Raw genomic sequence first — 18,952 nt, forward strand, 5'->3', positions numbered from 1 at the left:
CAAAAAAAACTCTGTTTCTTCTTCTTTTTCGTATTATTATTATTATTATTATTATTATTATTATTATTGTATTTGGCAATTCCATACCAAATACACTATTATTACTGGAACTCTTATTATTATTATTCTTTATTTTCGTCACACATCCATTGCCCCAAAACTCCTCCTAGGGTTTTTCTCTAGGAGCACTAACAATTATGTCTTTGAAATGGGCTGCATTCAAGGAAGTGCAGTCAACTTTTGACCTTGAAATTCTCAAGGTTAAGGTCAAGGTCACACAATACATCAAAAACACATTTTGCCCGATATCTTCGCCCCACGGAAAGATACAGGTTAGCTGCTGACATTTTCTGATAGGTCATAATATAATAGGTCCTACAAAAAATCTTATTTGACCAAAGTTGTGTGAGCTATATCTTCTGAGATCGGTAGGGGTCAAAGTTCATGACGTTGGTCAAAAACACATTTTGCCCCATATATTTGACCCACGGAAAGATACAGGTTAGCTGCTGACATTTTCTGATAGGTCACAACAGGGCCTACAAAAAATCTTATTTGACCAAAGTTGTGTGACCTATATCTTCTGAGATCGGTAGGCGTCAAAGTTCATGACGTTGCCAAATACGTATTCGCTGCAAGCGAATGCAGCCCTCTAGTTATTATGAATTTTGTCATTATAATAACAAAATTCATTTTAGAGACTCTCTCTTAACTAGACAAGAAAGCGAATACATGCTAACAAGTGTTGCTATGGTGATGCACATTTATCTGCACCTGAAAGCGACGTTACATCACAAGGCATGTGGAATGAAGGTGCCTCACGGTAATTGCTGCAGACCATGACTCTTCCGTGACATTGCATCTGAGTATATCCGATCCACTAGATCGCCCACAACTTGTTAATGATTACGAGGGTGATGACGGAAACGGACAATCAAAAAAAACAAAAAAACAATAGGCATGATTAAAGAATGACAAAATATAATTTGACGCAAATGCGTCGATGGATATGCCTCCACCCATGTCAGATGTGAATGCACGACTGTTACGTTTGATGTTGGTTAAAGGTCACATGAGAGAGGGAGAGCAAGAGAAGAGAGAGAGCGTGAAAGAGAAAAGAGAGACGAGTAGAAGAGAGAAAATATCAGATGGAAACCCGAAAACATAATGCGCCTCAGCAGCCTTCAGCTGCAGAGGAAAAATAAACGAATTTAATTTTTTTAACCCATGTTGAGTGTATCCATAGAATTAGCAATAAAAATTTCTGAATGGACCAAAAACCTACCTTGACAAGCATAAACTTCTGCAGAGGCTCGTACCACTGCAGCAGAACGACACCTGTTAGGAGGGCCCCACAGAGGAATTTGCATCCTGTGTATGGATTCCGCACTGCACACGCAAAACCTAAATTAGTCTTTACAGCCGTAGTTTTCCATCTAATTGTAAGCACGTGGGATACCGATCAACGTGAAGATTAGTACAAAAGAGGCTGAAGGTGAATTTAAATGGAAAGATGTGTTTTTGAACTTGTATGTTTAAAAGAGGTGCAAAGGATCAAGGAGATGTGGTGTGATATCAAGATCAAGGTTCATTGAAGAGGGAGATGACAGAGTGTAAAAAGACAATTAACTGACAGTGGAGCAACATTTCGAAACAACAAGCAAGGGAAATAACTAACGAGCTGGTAAAGGCAAAGAGAGAGGGGATGAAACACAGTAACCTGGAAGTGAGGATTGGGTGAGGTGAGGTTAATGAGTGTAGAAAAGATTGTCGGAAGGGATGGGGGATGATATGAGATGGTAGAACAATGCCTGCTTGGAGTCCAGGACAAAAGAGTGTGATTGAATTGTCTAAGGAAGATGGTTTCTGCAAACAGGAGAAAAGAGGAACAAAAGAAGTGGAGGTAGGTTTCAGGACTTTAACTAGGGGGTGTTTCTTGGAGGAACTTGTGCATCCTGGAATTGCTCGAGAGTGTCAGATGGCTGAGAGAACAGAAGGAGCAATGATGGAAGAGAGGAAGCACAAAACAGAGAGGTCACCAACGTGTCTGCACTGCGAGAGCAACCAGGCTTGCGTTTCGGCCTCATTTCAGGAAATGCCTGTAACATTGAGAGCTTTAGAATCCATAGATTCCAGGAAAGAGAGATGTGATGCTGGGGTGCCAGCCAATATGGGAAGAGCAGTACTCCATTTGGCCATGGACAAAAAACTTGTAAGCTGTGAGTAGTTATGATTTTCCAAGGAGTGACTTGGATCAATGGAGGATGCCCAGTCTGTGGTTGGTTTTGGAGGCCAGCTTTGCAATGAGCTTGGCCAAGGAGAGGTCACGACTGGAAGTGCGGCATAGAAGTTCAAGAGAGTAAACCTCTTCCAATGGCTGAACAAGAAAATAGAAATGTGTTTTCATTTGACGATCCTTCCAGAGTGACAAGATGAGACTGATATTTGCCATCATTGAAGGACATGTTGCATTTATCAGAGGGAAATCAAAGCAATTCCAGATCAACGGGGAATGACGCGGCTACTGTCTACCTTTCAGTTGGATGGAGTTACTTACTGTATGATGTAATGTGGAGTCATCTAGGAAAAGGAAGAGGTTTCCAAATCATTGGAGATGTCATTTTGACGAGGAACAATACTAGGCCCAATTGACTGTCTTGGGAAACTCAAGTCTGTAATGGAAGAGGAGAAAAGAGAAGAGACTGCCATTGACAGCAATGCATTGACTGTGCAAATAGCAGAAGTTGAAAAACCGAGTATGAAGGCAACCTTCTTTGTCACAGGTAGTGAGCTTGAGAATCAGAGCAGTATGCCAGACTCTGTCAAATGCCAGAGATGTATTTATGGTGATGGTCCTGGCCTCATGTTTGACATATTGGGCCTCCAGCCATTGCTGAGAGAGGAGCAGTATAGCAGCATGTCCCAAGTTAAGTAACTGGATGGAATCCAAACTTATGGTGTGATATCAGGCCGTTTGAAAAGAGGAAAGATGAGATCAGTAGCAATTATGGATTCCAAGACTTTTCTTGTAATTGGAAGTCAGATTATTGGTTTGTAGATGAGGGGATATGTTGTGCACCTTTCTTCTGGATGGGAGTAATGTTTTTCAAATTCCAGGAAAATGGGATGCAGGCAGAAGAGAACAGGCTGAAGAGCACAGAGAAAGGAGAATGCAAGAACAGTACATACAGTGCCGATAGAAAGTTTACACCCCCTTTCAAAAATTTCACCTATTGTTGCTTTATACTTTACAGCCTGGATTTAAATTGCATTAAAACTGATTTTTTTCCACCTTGATTTGCACATCGTAACACACAGCTTTCAAGTGGAAAACAAATTCTACAAATTTCAGAAAATTAATTTTAAAATACAAAACTAGAATATCTTGGTTGGATAAGTGTCCACCCCCCCCTCCCCCTTAATAACAGCAATTTTAGATGGGCTGACGTGAAACCAATCACTTTCACAATCACACACCAAGTTAATTGGCCTCCACTTGTGTTAAATTGTAGCGATTCTGATTATTTCAGAATAATATCAGCTGTTCCTGTAGGTTTCCTCTGCTGGGTAGTGCATTTCACAGCAAAGACTCAACCATAAACACGAAGGAGCTTTCAAAAGACCTCTGGGATAAAGTTGTGGAAAGACACAAATCAGGGGATGGGTATAAAATATTTCAAAGGCCTTGAATATCCATCCCTTGGAGTACAACCAAGACAATCATTAAGAAGTGGAAGGCATATGGTACCATCAAGACCCTGCCTAGGTCAGGCAATCCCTCCAAAATGGATGACCAAGCAAGGAGGAGACTGATCAGAAAGGCCACCAAGAGGCCAATAAGCAACTTTGAAAGAGCTTCCGGCCTTTTTGGCAAAGACTGGTCACTGTGTACATGTGCAACAATATCCTAAGGACTCCACAAGTCTGGCCTGTACGGAAGCAAGAAAGAAGCCATTACTAAAAAAAAAGCCCACTTTGAGTCCCGTTTGACGTAAAAAAAACAATCCAGAGATTCTGAAGCTATGTGGCAAAAGTTTTGTGGACTGATGAAACCAAGATGGAACTTTTTGGCCTAAATGCAAAACGTTACGTTTGGCACAAACTCAACACAGCACGTCAACCAAAGAACACCATCCCGACTATGAAGCTTGATGGTGGCAGCATCATGTTATGGGGATGTTTCTCATCAGCAGGGACTGCAGCACTTGTCAAGATAGAAGGGAAAATGAATGGAGCAAAATACAGAAAAATCCAAGAGGAAAACCTGCTGCCCTCTGCAAGAAAGCTGAAATGGGGATGGAAGTTCACCTTTCAGCAAGACCACGACCTGAAGCACACAGCCAAAGCTACATTGGAGTGGCAAAGGAACAAAAAGATAAATGTCCTTGAGTGGCCCAGTCAGAGACCCGACCTCAATCCAATGGAAAATCTGTGGCATGACTTGAAGATTGCTGTCCATCAACGCTCCCCACACAACCTGACTGAGCTTGAACAGTTTTGCACAGAATGAGCAAATATTGCACAATCAAGGTGTGCAAAGTTGGTATTGAGCAATCCCAACAAACTCACAGCTGTAATTGCTCTCAAAGGTGCTTTCACCAAGTATTTTCTCAAGGAGTTTGACACTTATCCAACAAACATATTCTAGTTTTATATTTTAAAATTAATTTTCTGAAATTTGTAGAATTTGTTTTTCACTTGGAAGTTGTGGGTTACGATATGTAAATAAAGGTGAAAAAGTCTGATTTGATGCAAATTAATTCCAGGCTAGAAGGCAACAAAAGGTGAACATTTTGAAAGGGCGGTGTTGACTTTCTATCGGCACTGTTGCAGGATTTGAGAATATGTGCACTGATGTCATCTGGGTCCATTGCCAATGAAGACTTGAGAATGGACACGACTTTCTCTCCCTTCTCAGCTGTAAAATACAGAATGGAGAAGGCGGTGAGTACGAGTGTGTAATGTGGGGACAGAGTGGGAACGAAGGCTTTACAAAGGATGAAACTAAAGGAGAACATTGTCAAAAAATCTGTGCATATAAGTAGGTTTTCTGAGAAAATATCCAAAAGCACAGACATTTCCATCAATTAATGTCATTTTCGATTAATCTCCGTTGTTGAACTTGCAGGTTACATCATGCAGCAGCTGGTGATACCTTCAGGAGAACCATCCAGGTGAACGGATTTAGAAACATTCATGAAAAAAACGTTTTTCCTTCTGCATTGTTCTAAGGCTCGTGGAGTAGCTTGTATATATCTTACATGTAGGACAAAGACATCACCAATATACATGAATTGCACGACTACACAGTATAGGGGAATTCAAACCGGATATCGCACAGCATCATGGGCAAAGTGCTTCCTCCAGGACATCAACCAGGACGTCAACTTTAAAGGTAAACTGAATTACTTACAATATGTACACTCTTAATATAATTTTTTTTTACTAAGGTTAAAAAAAGTTACAATACAAATAATTGTGCAAATATGTATTTCACAAAAAAGTAATGTTGGGCAATCCTTGACCTATTGAAATACAGTATGACAACAAACATTCTAAGAGGAGAGTAATAAAAGCCACCGAAGGTTATCCAAATAAAAACTTACCGACACTGCCCTTCTGACAGCCTTTGGTGTTCGGGATTTTGGTGGAAACAGCAAACCTTCTGTAAGCATCCCAAACACGTTAACATCAATCATGGCACTTGGTACAATTCAACGAACTTGCTACTCGGGTAACTAGAGAGTTCATAGAACACATTACCCTGCATGGTATTTTAGTATATACTGTACTTCAATTCAAATAAAATGATTATTTTAAATATTTAAATAAAACAAAGATTGTAAAAGTCGTATAAATTAATTAATTCTGGGATTTACCACTGTTTTACCACTGTTTTTGAAGTGTCTATTACACCACCCTACCTAACATGTTACATTAATTATTTGTGCCTGTTGTTTGTGTCCTTTATGACGTCCTTAAAAACAGTAAGTTTCCTGTTTGGAATGATTTTCAATTTTGTTTAACTGCCAGACAGGCAGAAAAAGTAAAAAGATTATCTCACTCCTTTCAGCGTTTGTCTAATCGGGACAAATGAATGTGCAATCGGGACACATTCAGAGCCAAAGTACTGCAAAACCACAGGTTCGTTTTCCAATTCATGTTATGATTCGTGTTCAAAATATAACGTTCAATTGAAATTAAGTTGTTCCTCTCATAAACTGATGTTTGCAGACAGATAGACAGACAGATAAAGTGAACCAATTGCATAACCCCACTTTTCTCTTCGCGTGCGCGGGGTAAAAACAGGACTGTGATGGAATTGGTGTACGAGTACCATATTGCTTGTACAGCGAGACCACGATGAGAAAGATCACAAATCCCATCGTGTGCTGCCTTTTTGGCTGCTGGTTGCAACATTGGTATGCCGCGCAGCTATGCCGCTGATGCAGTGCCCCTATTACCAGTATACTGGTGCTCATTTTGCCGACCTCAGAAGGATGACAGGCCGATTCAACCCCCTGGTGTTAATTCAGTGGCCAACGGGGCTCAAACTCAGGACCCTAGGATCCCAAGCTACCGCTCTAACCGCTAAGCCAACACAAGGCTTAGATCACTAGTGATGGCGCTATTCGACTGGCACATTTGAGTAAACATGAGTCGACTCAAATGAGCTCAATTATATAACTAATGCATTACATCATCCCCAGATAACACTTGAATCGATTAATTGTGTAACTACATCAATCAATATTGGAACAAAAGAAAGATTGTTTTTGTTTCGTATATATGGTCGAGGCTCATGGAAAAGCGAGAGCAGAATGGAATGGAATAAAATGGATAGGGGGAAACACCAACAGCAGAGTAGAAGTGAGAGTGAGATAAAGGGGAGGAGGAGAAGGACATGAGGGTAAACACACAAACAGCAGGAAGAGGAAGGGGAAAGTGGGGATGAAACAGGAAAGGAACAAACCAACCGACAACAAACGAACAAAAAGAGGTGTGGGAGAAGGGGAAAAAACATCACGAGAACCTGGAAAAAGGAGGTGCTTGGGAATGAGGTCATTTGTGGTGGAAGGGATCATCATTATGTTTGGCGGGGATGACCTGAGATAGTGGTGAACAGCTGTCTTGAAGCCCTGGAGGGAAGAATGGGACTGAACAGACTGGGGAAGTTAGTTTCACAGGTGAGAGAAAAGAAGAACAAATGAGTGGAGGTGAGCAGTGAGGCTGGAATTTGGGAGTTTAACAAGAAGAGGGTTACTGGCAGACCATGTGCATCCTGCAAGAACCTGGAAGGGACAGAGCCAAGAAGGGGTAGAGGGTTCAAGACCAAAATGGAGGTGGTAGGTTACAGACATAGTATACAGATAGGCCAACAACCTGTCTGTCATGCAAAACTAACAGGCCTTAACACTCAGTTTCATTGCAGGAGACCCCAATGATATTGAGGGCCTTGCTTTCCACGTCATCAAGAAGGACAAAGTGTGAGACAGGGACGCCAGCCCAAAGGGGAGAACCGTACTCCATCAAGCTGCGAATGCGAATACGTTGTCGAAAGTTCAGATTGGTCCAGGAAAGATCTTGTACAATGGAACATGCCCAGTCGGCAGCTGGCTTTGTAGGCCATCTTGGAAATATGGTCTGCCCAAGAAATGTCATGGCTGAAGGTGAGGCCCAAAATTGTTGCATACGTTCATTCTCTGGATGTAAGAAATACACATCCCAGTCCATATTCAAAACGAGATGGGATTGGACTGGCAGCATAAAAACTTAAATGATTGTGAACAATTTTGTGAATGTCTGGCATGTGATTGCATTCCCATTACGAGGCATTCTTTGTCGAACTGCGTAGACATTTACGAGTACCCTTCCACTCCCGTTAATAAAGGGAGTTTGTTTCATTGACAAAGAAGGTTGCTTTGTGATTTTTTTTTCCCTCACTTGATTTATTAATTTGCTTTTCTTTCACACTCGAATGATGAAAAAATTAAAGAAAGAATTGCCACCATTGCTACTTAATCGAGTTAGACATTTTCCAGTTGTCTCATGCACTCACTCGTAGTCAGGCCTTGACGTCAGTCGAGTCTCCGCGTGTAATAGTTGGGGTTACCAGTGGAACACAACTTTTGCATTTACACTTAAAATTCATCCCCTACTGCTGCTAAACTACTTCTGTGATGGGCCCGATTGATCCCACCTTCTTGTGGGGATTGCCGGGCAACGTCGTTGGCCCAAGTCTTTCACGAACCGGCTGGCCATACATGCTGCTCAACTGAAGATGGCAGGAATTTGTAATTTGTTCAGGATGCCGGACATAAATTGTGTGCCGGTGCCAGTGATAATGTTGCCAACTCTTCAAGAAAGACACCACGGGATCTTTTAACGTTCACCAACGACCATTTCTGGCTGAGTGGTTATGAGGCTTAATGTGATTCTGATGGAAGGTGCACACATTGATGCATCGGCCTACAAGGGAAACACTGAGTGACGGATTATAGGTGGGTCGAGATTCAAACCCAGGCTAGATAGCTTAAATGTAAATGCGCATACCTCTAAGAGTCTAAGTTATCCTGCTAACCCTACACTAGCTCTTCATTACCGGCATGCATTTGCTTTAGCACGAGCTGTACTGATTTAAATATTTATACCATTATAAACCATGGAGTGGTTTCAACTTGGTATAAAATTGTATGCTGGTACATACTGACAATCCCTCTGACCCACTATGTCTGTTAACCATTTGCTCTGTGTCATCCTGCTCTTCCATGAGGCACCTGCATAGACCAAAATGGTTAGTATGTGTTAATGAGGTAAAAGGAGTTGCTGAACTTGGATGGCAATTCATGTGATCTAAATGTAACTAAAGATGCATCTTATTTGTGAATGTGCAAGAGTACATTGGTTGCAGAACTTGGGTTTTGTGGTCATCATCATTTTGTGTGCGGCCTGTGACTGCTGGTTTGCATCATTGCTGGGAGTGTGACTGTGCTGCTGATGCAGTGCCCCCTGCTGGTTATGGCAGCAATTTGGAATTCGTTCGTGGTGCCAACGATAGCTCGCCTACTCTTCGCTGAGGACACCATGGGGTCTTTCACGTCCATCGACTATTGCCAGCAGACGTGACGCCGGGTTAACGTCCATCCGGGAGACGGCACACACATTGATGAATCATCCTGCCAGTGAAACACCGGGATGACGATTTATAGCTGGGTCAGGATTCAAACCGGGATTAGAGGCGAGTGTGTGTACCTCTACGCCATCCTGCCAAGCCCGGTTTTGTGGTCGAGTTGGCACTGCAAATGAACAACCAGTTTTGTAAAACAACTGACTGCTGGAGAGCTCTGGTCTGGTCTTTTAGCAGAGATATTAAAAATTCTGAGGCTCGAGTAGAAAAGTGTTATGAAACTAAAATAAAGAAACATGAAGGCCAAAATTATTACTATGTCTATTGCCCAATTTTTTTTTTCGGAAAATTGCTCTGAGTTGCTGTGAAAAGTAATTAAATTGCTTTCAAATTGGGTTGGCTACTTTTTACTAACGCTTGTTCATTGTATTTGATAGAAAGAGGATTTTGGTTGATTAATTTATTGAGTTAGTACTTGAGCACATGTTTATTGTGTTAAGGAATATCTCTCAGAAACACAATCATGAAGGAATTTTTGGAAAACAAAATGCCTCCTGCCAGGAGAAAGCATGAAGATAAAGGAGCCGGAGCTATGATGCTCATCTTAATGAGGATGAATGCCTCAATGGGAAGTCAAAGTGAATGCACTGAACCCATTTCCAGAATTAATTACTTTTATCCACAAAACATCCAGCATGTGCGCACGCATCCACGCGCGCGCACACACACACACACACACACACACACACACACACACACACACACACACACACACACACACACACACACACACACACACACACACACACACACACACACACACACACACACACACACACACGACATGCTTATAGGTCTACTATATTTATGGCATGCCATAAAGGTGCTTATGGCATTGACTGATTGGCTTAAGCACGGGGCATCAGGAAAGTCACCATTCTGCACCTCCATTTTGAATTAGGATAAAAGATCGTGTGTTCACAATGCAGATAGTCATTGCCGCAGCAGATATGGCAGATACAGCAATCCAGGAGGCAGTGTGAGAAAGTCAGGTGGACATGTACCTGTGAGGAAGCAGAAAGAGACCTGGGCAGATATGGACGTTGATCAAAGCAGCGTTAACATGCACAAAGTCCTGAGATCGAGTCAAGAGATCAATATGTTCAGAGAGGAAGCACGAGAGCAACATGAGTCATGAAAACATCGCGAGTCATGGCATCATCTTAATGATTGTTCCCATTGATCCATAAGATTCTGCCGTGGTTGTGAAACTACTTCCATTGCAGCATAGTGCCCACGGCATTCTGCAGGGTGACCGACATAGTCATATCTTCCATACGTTTTAGTCTTTTGGCACGTGTCTTTTGTTTTTGTGTAAATGCTTCAGTAGTGTGGCTTCAGGAGACACTGCCTCGGCTAGCAACCAGAGTTTGGTACTTCTTCTATCCTCTGATTCCCTTGCGACATTGTGATGAATTGAAGGATGTGACGTGCGATCACGTGTCGCGCGGCTCGCACACGGGACAGATAAAACCGAGATTCCGCGCGGTCGGTGGGATTGTCCCTGGGGCATTGTCATTTACGGCGGTGGTTCACTTGGTGCTCGTTGAATGATAAGAATTGAGAGTATACCGGACTCCGTGCTAATTGCTGATTTATTTTGCGGTGATCTACTGCACATGTATACCTTGCTGCACATGTATTCCCTGATGTGTCTGTAGAAGCGGCTTCAATCAAGTGAAATAAAGCCTACACTCTGAAGGTTTTTCCCTCGCATTCATTACAGACATTCTCCGTAAAGCGGAACTACACAGTATACCACACACGTACTAATTTGAGGGACACGAAATCTGACTTGATGGTATAATGGTTACGGCGTCCGCTCTTCGAGTCTGGGAAGTTGGTGGTTAGATTCTGACACTGGCCCAGTCATAACAAAGACGTAAAAGATGGGACGTGCTGCTTCCTTGCTTGACGCTCAGCATTTGAAGGATAAAGCACGGACAAACAAGCACAGATTAGCATCCTTGGGGAGGAGGAAATTTGTCAATAATTGCCCCACTATCTGCAGAGAGAAAAGCAAAGTCACAAGGATGATGTCACTGGCACTCAGAGTGCTCTGGGAAGTGACATCACTTCACCCAAAATCAGTGGCTGTGTTTGTCTGAAATAAAGACTGGTGTGTCTCATGTAATTGTCTGCACGTGTGTGTGTGTGTGTGTGTGTGTGTGTGTGTGTGTGTGTGTGTGTGTGTGTGTGTGTGTGTGTGTGTGTGTGTGTGTGTGTGTGTGTGTGTGTGATTTGTGTTCGAGCTCCTCCATGAGGCTCATACACTATAATAAATAAATAAACCAATATATAAATAAATAAAAACATGTGGTCAGGTGAAGCCTGACTCTCGTCACATACAGCTAAGTGCTGTGTCCTCGATAAGGTAATAATACGAAATTAATTGCTCAATCACATTATTGCTTTGTTTTGGTATTGTTTCTTCAATTCATAGTTTCATAAAGTCATTTGTTTTTGTATTCAAGTGTGACACCATGATAATCATCTAGTTCATTATTTCCTTGGAATAATCCATTTCCCTGGCATGGTCAGGGGTGCAAATTAACGGCCAGCCGGTCGCCAATGGCGCCTAACTTTTGTGCTGGGCGGGTACACAATACTGCCTTACCTGCCCGGCTGGCGAATCACCGGTGATTCCTGTTATTTTATACAATTTGTACTAGCTTCTCTACTAGTTTTCTCAACTAGAACTACTGTTTTTGTCCACAGAAATCCGTAGAAATCACCGGTAATTCTGCGGCGGCCATTTTGTCTGTTTTCATCTGGTTCCAAATCACGCATGATTGCACGAGATTTGACGGTTTGGCGCGGTTTGGACGCATTTTCTCATGCCCAGGTTGGTTAAATGAGTGAATTTGGGTGAATGAGTGAGTTTCATGGGTGAGGTTAGGTGAATGAGTAAGTTTGATGGGTGAGGTTGGGTGAATGAGTGAGTTTGATGGGTGAGGTTGGGTGAATGAGTGAGTTTGATGGGTGAGGTTGGGTGAATGAGTGAGTTTGATGGGTGAGGTTAGATGAATGAGTGAGTTTGATGGGTGAGGTTGGGTGAATGAGTGAGTTTGATGGGTGAGGTTAGGTGTATGAGTGAGTTTATATGTGATGTTGGGTGGACGAGTAATACCCCTACCATTGTCCATCACCCACAACCCCCCATCCACCCCATCGTCCATCACCCACAACCCCCCCCCCATCGTCCATCAGCCACAACCACCCCATCACCCACAAAAATTCCCCCCAGCACTACTCACAACCCCCCTGTCCCCCCCATCACCCACACAAAAAAGGTCCCCCCATCACCCACAACCTCCTCCTCCCTGCATCATCCCCCCACCCCCACCCCAATCATCAAACTCACTCATCCATCCATCCAACCTCCTCCATCAAACACTCATTCTGCAAACCTCCTCCATTAAACTCACTCATCCAACTAACCTCACTCATCAAATTCACTCATCCAACCAACCTCACTCATGTGAGTATATTAAAAGGGTTTGATATCAAATTTGTGACTTTTGTCTTTATTTTATCGGGCCAGTAGAAATTCTGCTGGGCCGGTAACTTTTTCTAGTCACCGGCCCTGCTGGCCGGTGGATAAAAATGTTAATTTGCACCCCTGATGGTATATAGAATCAAAAAAGTGAGAGCTGGCTTTCACAAGTGAATAAAGATCAGATAATATTGCCATGGAAGCTTCCACTCTTCATTTTGACTCTTCAGCGACGTATTTCACCATTTGGGTGGTCCAACCCCCAAATAAATATTCTGTAGGTGTATGAGGTGCCAGGTTAAGGTGAGTAAATAAAGAAATTGTTGATAGGAGGAGCATGAGAGAAGACCTTGGCAGCATGCGTTGAGGCAGTCGAGGAGTGGGGATGTGAATAGAGAGACGCTGGTCACGTCGGGCTTGCTCAAACAGGCCCAGAAGGCTGTGCGAGCACAGCTGCCTGGCTTTGCCTGCACATCGCGCGCGCGCACACACACACACACACACACACACACACACACACACACACACACACACACACACACACACACACACACACACACACACACACACACACACACAAATTATTTTTTGTTCAACTTCAAGTCAACCACATTTTCCAGTGATCAAGGTGGGTCCAATTTGCTCTTTACAAATTGGTAGTCGTGAAGCATGCAGCTCAGATATCACCATTTTAATTGTGGCATATTCCAAACCACAAGCTACAAGGACATGTTCGCTAGCTAAATGTATTACTCAATAAATCAGGTATAAAGTCTAATCTTTCAAGACATGTCGTGAATGTGGCTTGGTTATGGTCGTGGAGTCTTTAATCCAATCAAGAGAAGTTTTATATTAAGGTTTTAATTCAAAGTACAGTAAGACTTTTGCTGATCGGGCGGTGGGGGGATTCGCACCCCACTCTTGACAGCCAAATGTTAAAAATTCGGCGTCACTTAACAGCACCGCCGTCTCAGGGGTTATAACTCCGGCTGGTTCGGCACAGGTCTCGGGTTACGTGCCTCAGATCACGATACCAAGGTAAACCTGTGCCTTGCCAGCTGGGGAAATAGACCCCGGTTACAGACTGGGTTTGTCAGAGACCGAGCGAAATCTGCCAGTCCGTAACCATTTTGGTTGTAAATACAAATCGAGCGAATTGTTCCTCAGCATGGCACAAATAAACTCAAGGCGGCAACTTTCATATGAATCAGCCAGATTTATTGGGGACACATCGGGGAAGACGACACAAGCAAAACATTCACGACAATGTTATAATTAATCTTTCACCCGCTCTTAACTAGGGAGCTACGGATACGGGTTTTGAAGGGAGCCCTAGCGAAATAAACCTTAAACATGCAGAGAAGACACAGAATACTTGGTGATGCCTCATGGACGAGAGGAAAAGTGTCAAAGGCACGAATGTGGCTCGTGAGAAGCCGATGTCAACGGATTTGATCGCCCAAGCTTGAACACGCCGCGTGGCAAGATGGCGGCGTCGTCCTTTTGTCGCACCGCTCACGTACCAGCCTCAGCACGTTCAGCCCCCGTAAGGTCGACGGCACAAGAGCGAAAGATCCACGGTGTGCTCCAGCTGGCTTTTCACAAGGTCCAGCATACAAATCCAGGCCTGGCCTGCTCACCAGATTAGGCCAAATCGGGGTGTTGGGCTCTGCAGGCGGATCGACTGGATGGAAAAACGTGTCGAGCCATGCCGGGAGCAAAGATAGTCAGAGGCTCCGTGGTTGGATTCAGGATGAACCTGGGGACGACCTGCACGCTGGGTCCATCGCCGAGGAGGAACAGCCGTCAAGTCACTCATCAAGCAGATCGCAGACTCGACTCTAGCAGCCTCTCATCCAGCAGAAGGCAGACTGACCTCATGCAGTTCCTTCCTTGCCTTCCCGGCGCTCGCTCTGCTGGACACTCCCCCAGGGACCCGTGATTGGTCCATCGCTTGAGATTGCAGCTGCCCTCCACCAATCGGCTGCCGACACCCCTCGCCGACCGACACTCTCAGAGCGCTGGGCGGGGACTGATTCAGAGGGGGGAAGGAAGAAGAAGAAACCGCCTCTCGGCACACCACCACTGTATGAACACTGGACAGCCTGCTACACCTCTCGACACACATGTTACGTCCAATTACCGAACAACCTGGCTAAACATGCATTTAAGGGGGGATCTGGGCTAATCCTATATTTAATAACCCACTAAGGGCCCATTTCCACAGCAATACCTCGCTTAGCTCTACCTTGTAGAACGCCGATTCATCATGCAATTCTTTGTCCTCAAGAAAATGTTTGCAAAAAATAAATAATTTTTTTGAAGAAAAATAAAAAAAATCCATAACATGCAGCGTTCATCGAGTAAACGCACCTGCCATGATTGTTTGTGTGCACATGCTCTGAGCCAATCAGGCGGAAGTGGGTCGTGCATTAGAATTGGACACGTCGACCATTAGAACAATTCTAAACAATGCAGACAAGATAAAAGCTTCTGCCCAGTCCACCACTTTGTTTACTGAAACAAACTTAACTCGCTCAAGGAACAGTTAGTCTGAGAAGATGGAAAACCGGTCAAGCTTGGTTCGACAGGTTTAAGCGCCGCAGTAACTTGAACAGCATCCTTGTCAGTGGCTATGATGTGACTGCTGATGTCCAGGCAGCTCTTGAATTCCCTGAACTGTTGTTTACTATTTGTATTAGAGTGTTTATAAAATAATATGTTTACCATCTGCATTATAAGTGCTATTACCGATGCCCCAATTAAACCCTCTCATACCACTCATGTTTAAGAAATAACGTTGTCAAGAACACATCTCCAGAAAAACAATGGTATAATGACCCCTTTTAGTGCATTTTCGATGAGCACTCTTTTCCACGAACGCATCCTGGGGGGCAAAGCAATGTATTACTGCATCTAAAAGTGGAGCTAATCTCAGAAATATGAACATATTGCTTTTGGATTTTTGATTAAAAAAACCCAGCTGGCTCCCTAATAACTTCCAGGGGTGAGGTAATCTTCCCGTCAGTCCTGGTCTGCTCTACATGTGGTGTCAGTCCATACGTTCTGGCTTGCTTTTAATTTTCTTCCGCATAACTTTGCGTGGCCTTACAAAATGCTGCTGATGAAAGGCAAATAATTGGTCGAATACGTGTAATAGATTACCTACAACCCACTGATTGAGTGGCAGAAGATAAATCCCTTTAATTAAATCTGCCATGGGTCCCACAGGAATTTACTGTAAACAATGAGGCTTGTGTGAACATTTTGTAGCAACTGAGAAGAGCAAAGCATACTGCGATGAAGCAAAGGTGTTCTTCTTTTGATGTGACTGCAAACAAATGCACAAACTGTCCATAACTGATCAGGAACCAAGGCGACTGTTGTTCCTGACACATTTACCAGATTTGGCACAGAGCGACGACAGGCTATATAATGTTTTTATGGGGGTGAGGGGAGAGGGGTGGGGGACCAGAAAATAATTCAAGGGGAACACCAAGCGGTCTTTATCTGGGACTGTGCAGGCAACCCACTACTCCTTTACAGGATGACTGTGGCAAGATGCCTGCACTCAGTGGTCGAAATGTCAGACCTGACCTACAGGTAGTGGACAAAAAATGGAAACACCAATGTAAAGACACTTAGTCGGGTGTTGGGTCACCATGTGCGACCAGTACGGCCTGCATGTGCCGTGGCATAGAGTCCACCAGCATCTGAAATTCTGCAGGAGGGATGCGGTACCATTCTTCCCCGAGAGTGTCAATCAACTCACACCTGTTTGATGGAGGTGGAAAACGCTGTCTCAGGCGACGTTTCAGAATATCCCATAAATGCTTGAATGGATTCAGATCTGGTAACTGAGAAGGCAATAACATATGGATACCATCAGTGTCATGCTCATTAACCCATTTGGGGACCACACATGCTCTGTGGATGGGGACATTATCATCTTGGAAAACACCCCTCCCAGCAGGAAAGAAATGCTGCAACATGACTGCACCCAAACCATGCCAGGAAAATGTGCCCCACAACATCACAGAACCTCCAGAACCCTTTGCTGTTGGAATCAAGCATTCAGGGTTGTAGAGTTCTTGAGGTTGGCGCCACACATGCACTCGTCTGTTTGTCAAGAACATGGTGAAGGATGATTCATCTGACCATATCACATTTCTCCACTGCTCGGTAGTCCATTGCCTGTGCTCTTTGCACCACTGGACTCGCAAAAGTGCATTGCCAGGTGTGATGAGCGATTTGTGCGCTGCAATCCGACTATTGTATCCCGCTCTGTGAAGATCTCGGTGGACCATTTTTGATGAAACTGGCTGCTCACGCCCCAGGCTGAAATTTGCAGCCAATTGATCTGCGGTTGCTCACTTGCTTTGCCTGGCACTTCAAATTAACACACAGATATCACGATCCTAGAGTATGCGCTTCTGCCCACCATTGCCCTTTGCTGATGATGTCTTTCCCTCGGGGTTCCATGCCGATATCACCTTAGACATCGTTGCTCGTGAAATATCAGCAAGTTGAGCTGTCTTTATTACTGAAACTCCTGCCAAGTGTACCGCAACAATCACCGCTCTTCCAAAGTCACTGAGGTCTCCTCTTGCAGCCATAATTAGAGGCAACCAGGCCTGTGCAGCATTTTTATACATGATCCTAAGCATGCTGGGATGTTATTTGCTGAATTAACACATGGGCCACACCTTTGTGGAAGCAGTTGCTTTCAATATACATACTTGGTGTCCCTCATTTACACATGTTTTTCCATTTTTTTGTCCACCACCTGTATATTAGTTGGTGGTGCCCTCGGTTATAAATAAGCTGCAGCTGTGAACTGAAAAACCTTGACCAAATCAGAATATAAAGCCAATTACAATTCTGTTTGATTTATTTTTTTGTCCTGCAAATTTCACCTCTTGCTGTGAGAAAGTTTCTTTTTTGTAGTGTTGGCATTTTTTTCTTTCATATTTTTGAAGAAATTCCATGTAACTTGCATGGAAGCTGCTTAGGACCCAAGCTTTTAAACTTTGTGAAGAAAGATATAATCAAAACAAGAAAATGAACCAGTTGTAAACAGAAAATAGTGAGTATGACATATTTAATGATTTATTTTGGATTTGACACCCAGTTCATGCCTTAGGGGTAGAAACTTAGGGTCACAAGGGTCAAAAGGGTCACAGGGGTCAGGGGTCAAAACAAAATGTAATATTGCATCAATGCAGGTGGAAGTTGTTTTTGTTTTTTTTAACCATCTTTCAACTTTGCTTCAAGTGGGAAGCGTGGGGATTTGCGATGACACTCCATTGACTTCGCTCGAGTTGTATAATAATACTAGTGGGGTCTGCTTACGCATTGTGTTCCACATTGTGTAAGCATAAGAACTGTGCTTCCCCATTGTCTCGAGTCGCTCACCTGCATTTGATTTTTCATTTTTTTTTTCATTTACGGATGCTTTCCAACAGTTCTGTGATTTTCCCAGTGTATCAGCTTTGATGTACCTCAGCACGCAAAATTTCATCTTTCTACGTTACCCGGAAGGTACCAATCTTTAATATCAGTCAGCGACTCAGTCATTAGAATGAGGTTTAGATATTATACGAGTTTCCTTGCAAGGAACTTCCATGCAGGAGGAGGCCATTAGGCCCATTAAAGCCTGCAGTAGTATTGCCAACCTATGGTTGTTTGTCCATGCTATATCCTTCTAAATGCTGACTGTCAAGCAAGGAAGCAGCACGTACCATTTTTTAAGTCTTTGGTATGACTCAGCCGGGGTTCGAACTGCCGACCTCCCACACTCAGAGCGGCCGCTCTAACCATTACACCACCGGATATGGAAATAGTTAGTGAAATAATACACTGTATATTGAAATCTGTTATTTCCCCCTCTCTCCCAACTCCCCAACTCCACTTAAGGATACTACATACAAACAAGCATGAGTATACTTTTAAGCAATAAATGAAATGCACAGCACAGATCACTGTTAGCATTACCCAATAACTACAAAGAGAACTGGTTTTCGGTGAAGATCCAGATCCGGATCCGGATACGAGAAATATTTCAAGCGATTCTTTACCATTGAAGGATAGAGCTAAAACCGATATCCAGCACGATATCTCAAAAAGGTAGGGACAGATTCGGACGAAATTTGGTGGATGAGTTGGGTATGTGACAATAACAAGCCGATTCGATCTTGGCTCAGGTCCGGATCCAGATCCGGCCTATCAATGAGATCCAAAATGTAAAATGTTCAGCCTTGGCGGAGGAA

General features: G+C 43.5%; 1 protein-coding gene across 10 annotated transcripts in view; it reads right to left on the reverse strand.

Annotated features, from left to right (window-relative positions):
* LOC147022808 (mitogen-activated protein kinase kinase kinase kinase 5-like) overlaps positions 1-18,952 on the reverse strand; it is a 149,995-nt gene that overhangs the window by 28,008 nt on the left and 103,035 nt on the right. For all 10 annotated transcript variants that reach the window (XM_085887627.1, XM_085887628.1, XM_085887634.1 and 7 more), the window contains 3 exons: positions 13,033-13,150; positions 5,607-5,665; positions 1,286-1,389 (listed from right to left, as the gene is read on the reverse strand). In XM_085887627.1, the coding sequence (XP_085743753.1) occupies positions 1,286-1,389; positions 5,607-5,665; positions 13,033-13,150 (281 nt within the window). The remainder of the gene's footprint in view (positions 1-1,285; positions 1,390-5,606; positions 5,666-13,032; positions 13,151-18,952) is intronic.

The sequence above is a fragment of the Eptatretus burgeri genome, chromosome 7 (genome assembly GCF_056783735.1).
Source record: "Eptatretus burgeri isolate ZD-2024b chromosome 7, Ebu_testis_v1, whole genome shotgun sequence".
Taxonomy (NCBI): domain Eukaryota; kingdom Metazoa; phylum Chordata; class Myxini; order Myxiniformes; family Myxinidae; genus Eptatretus; species Eptatretus burgeri.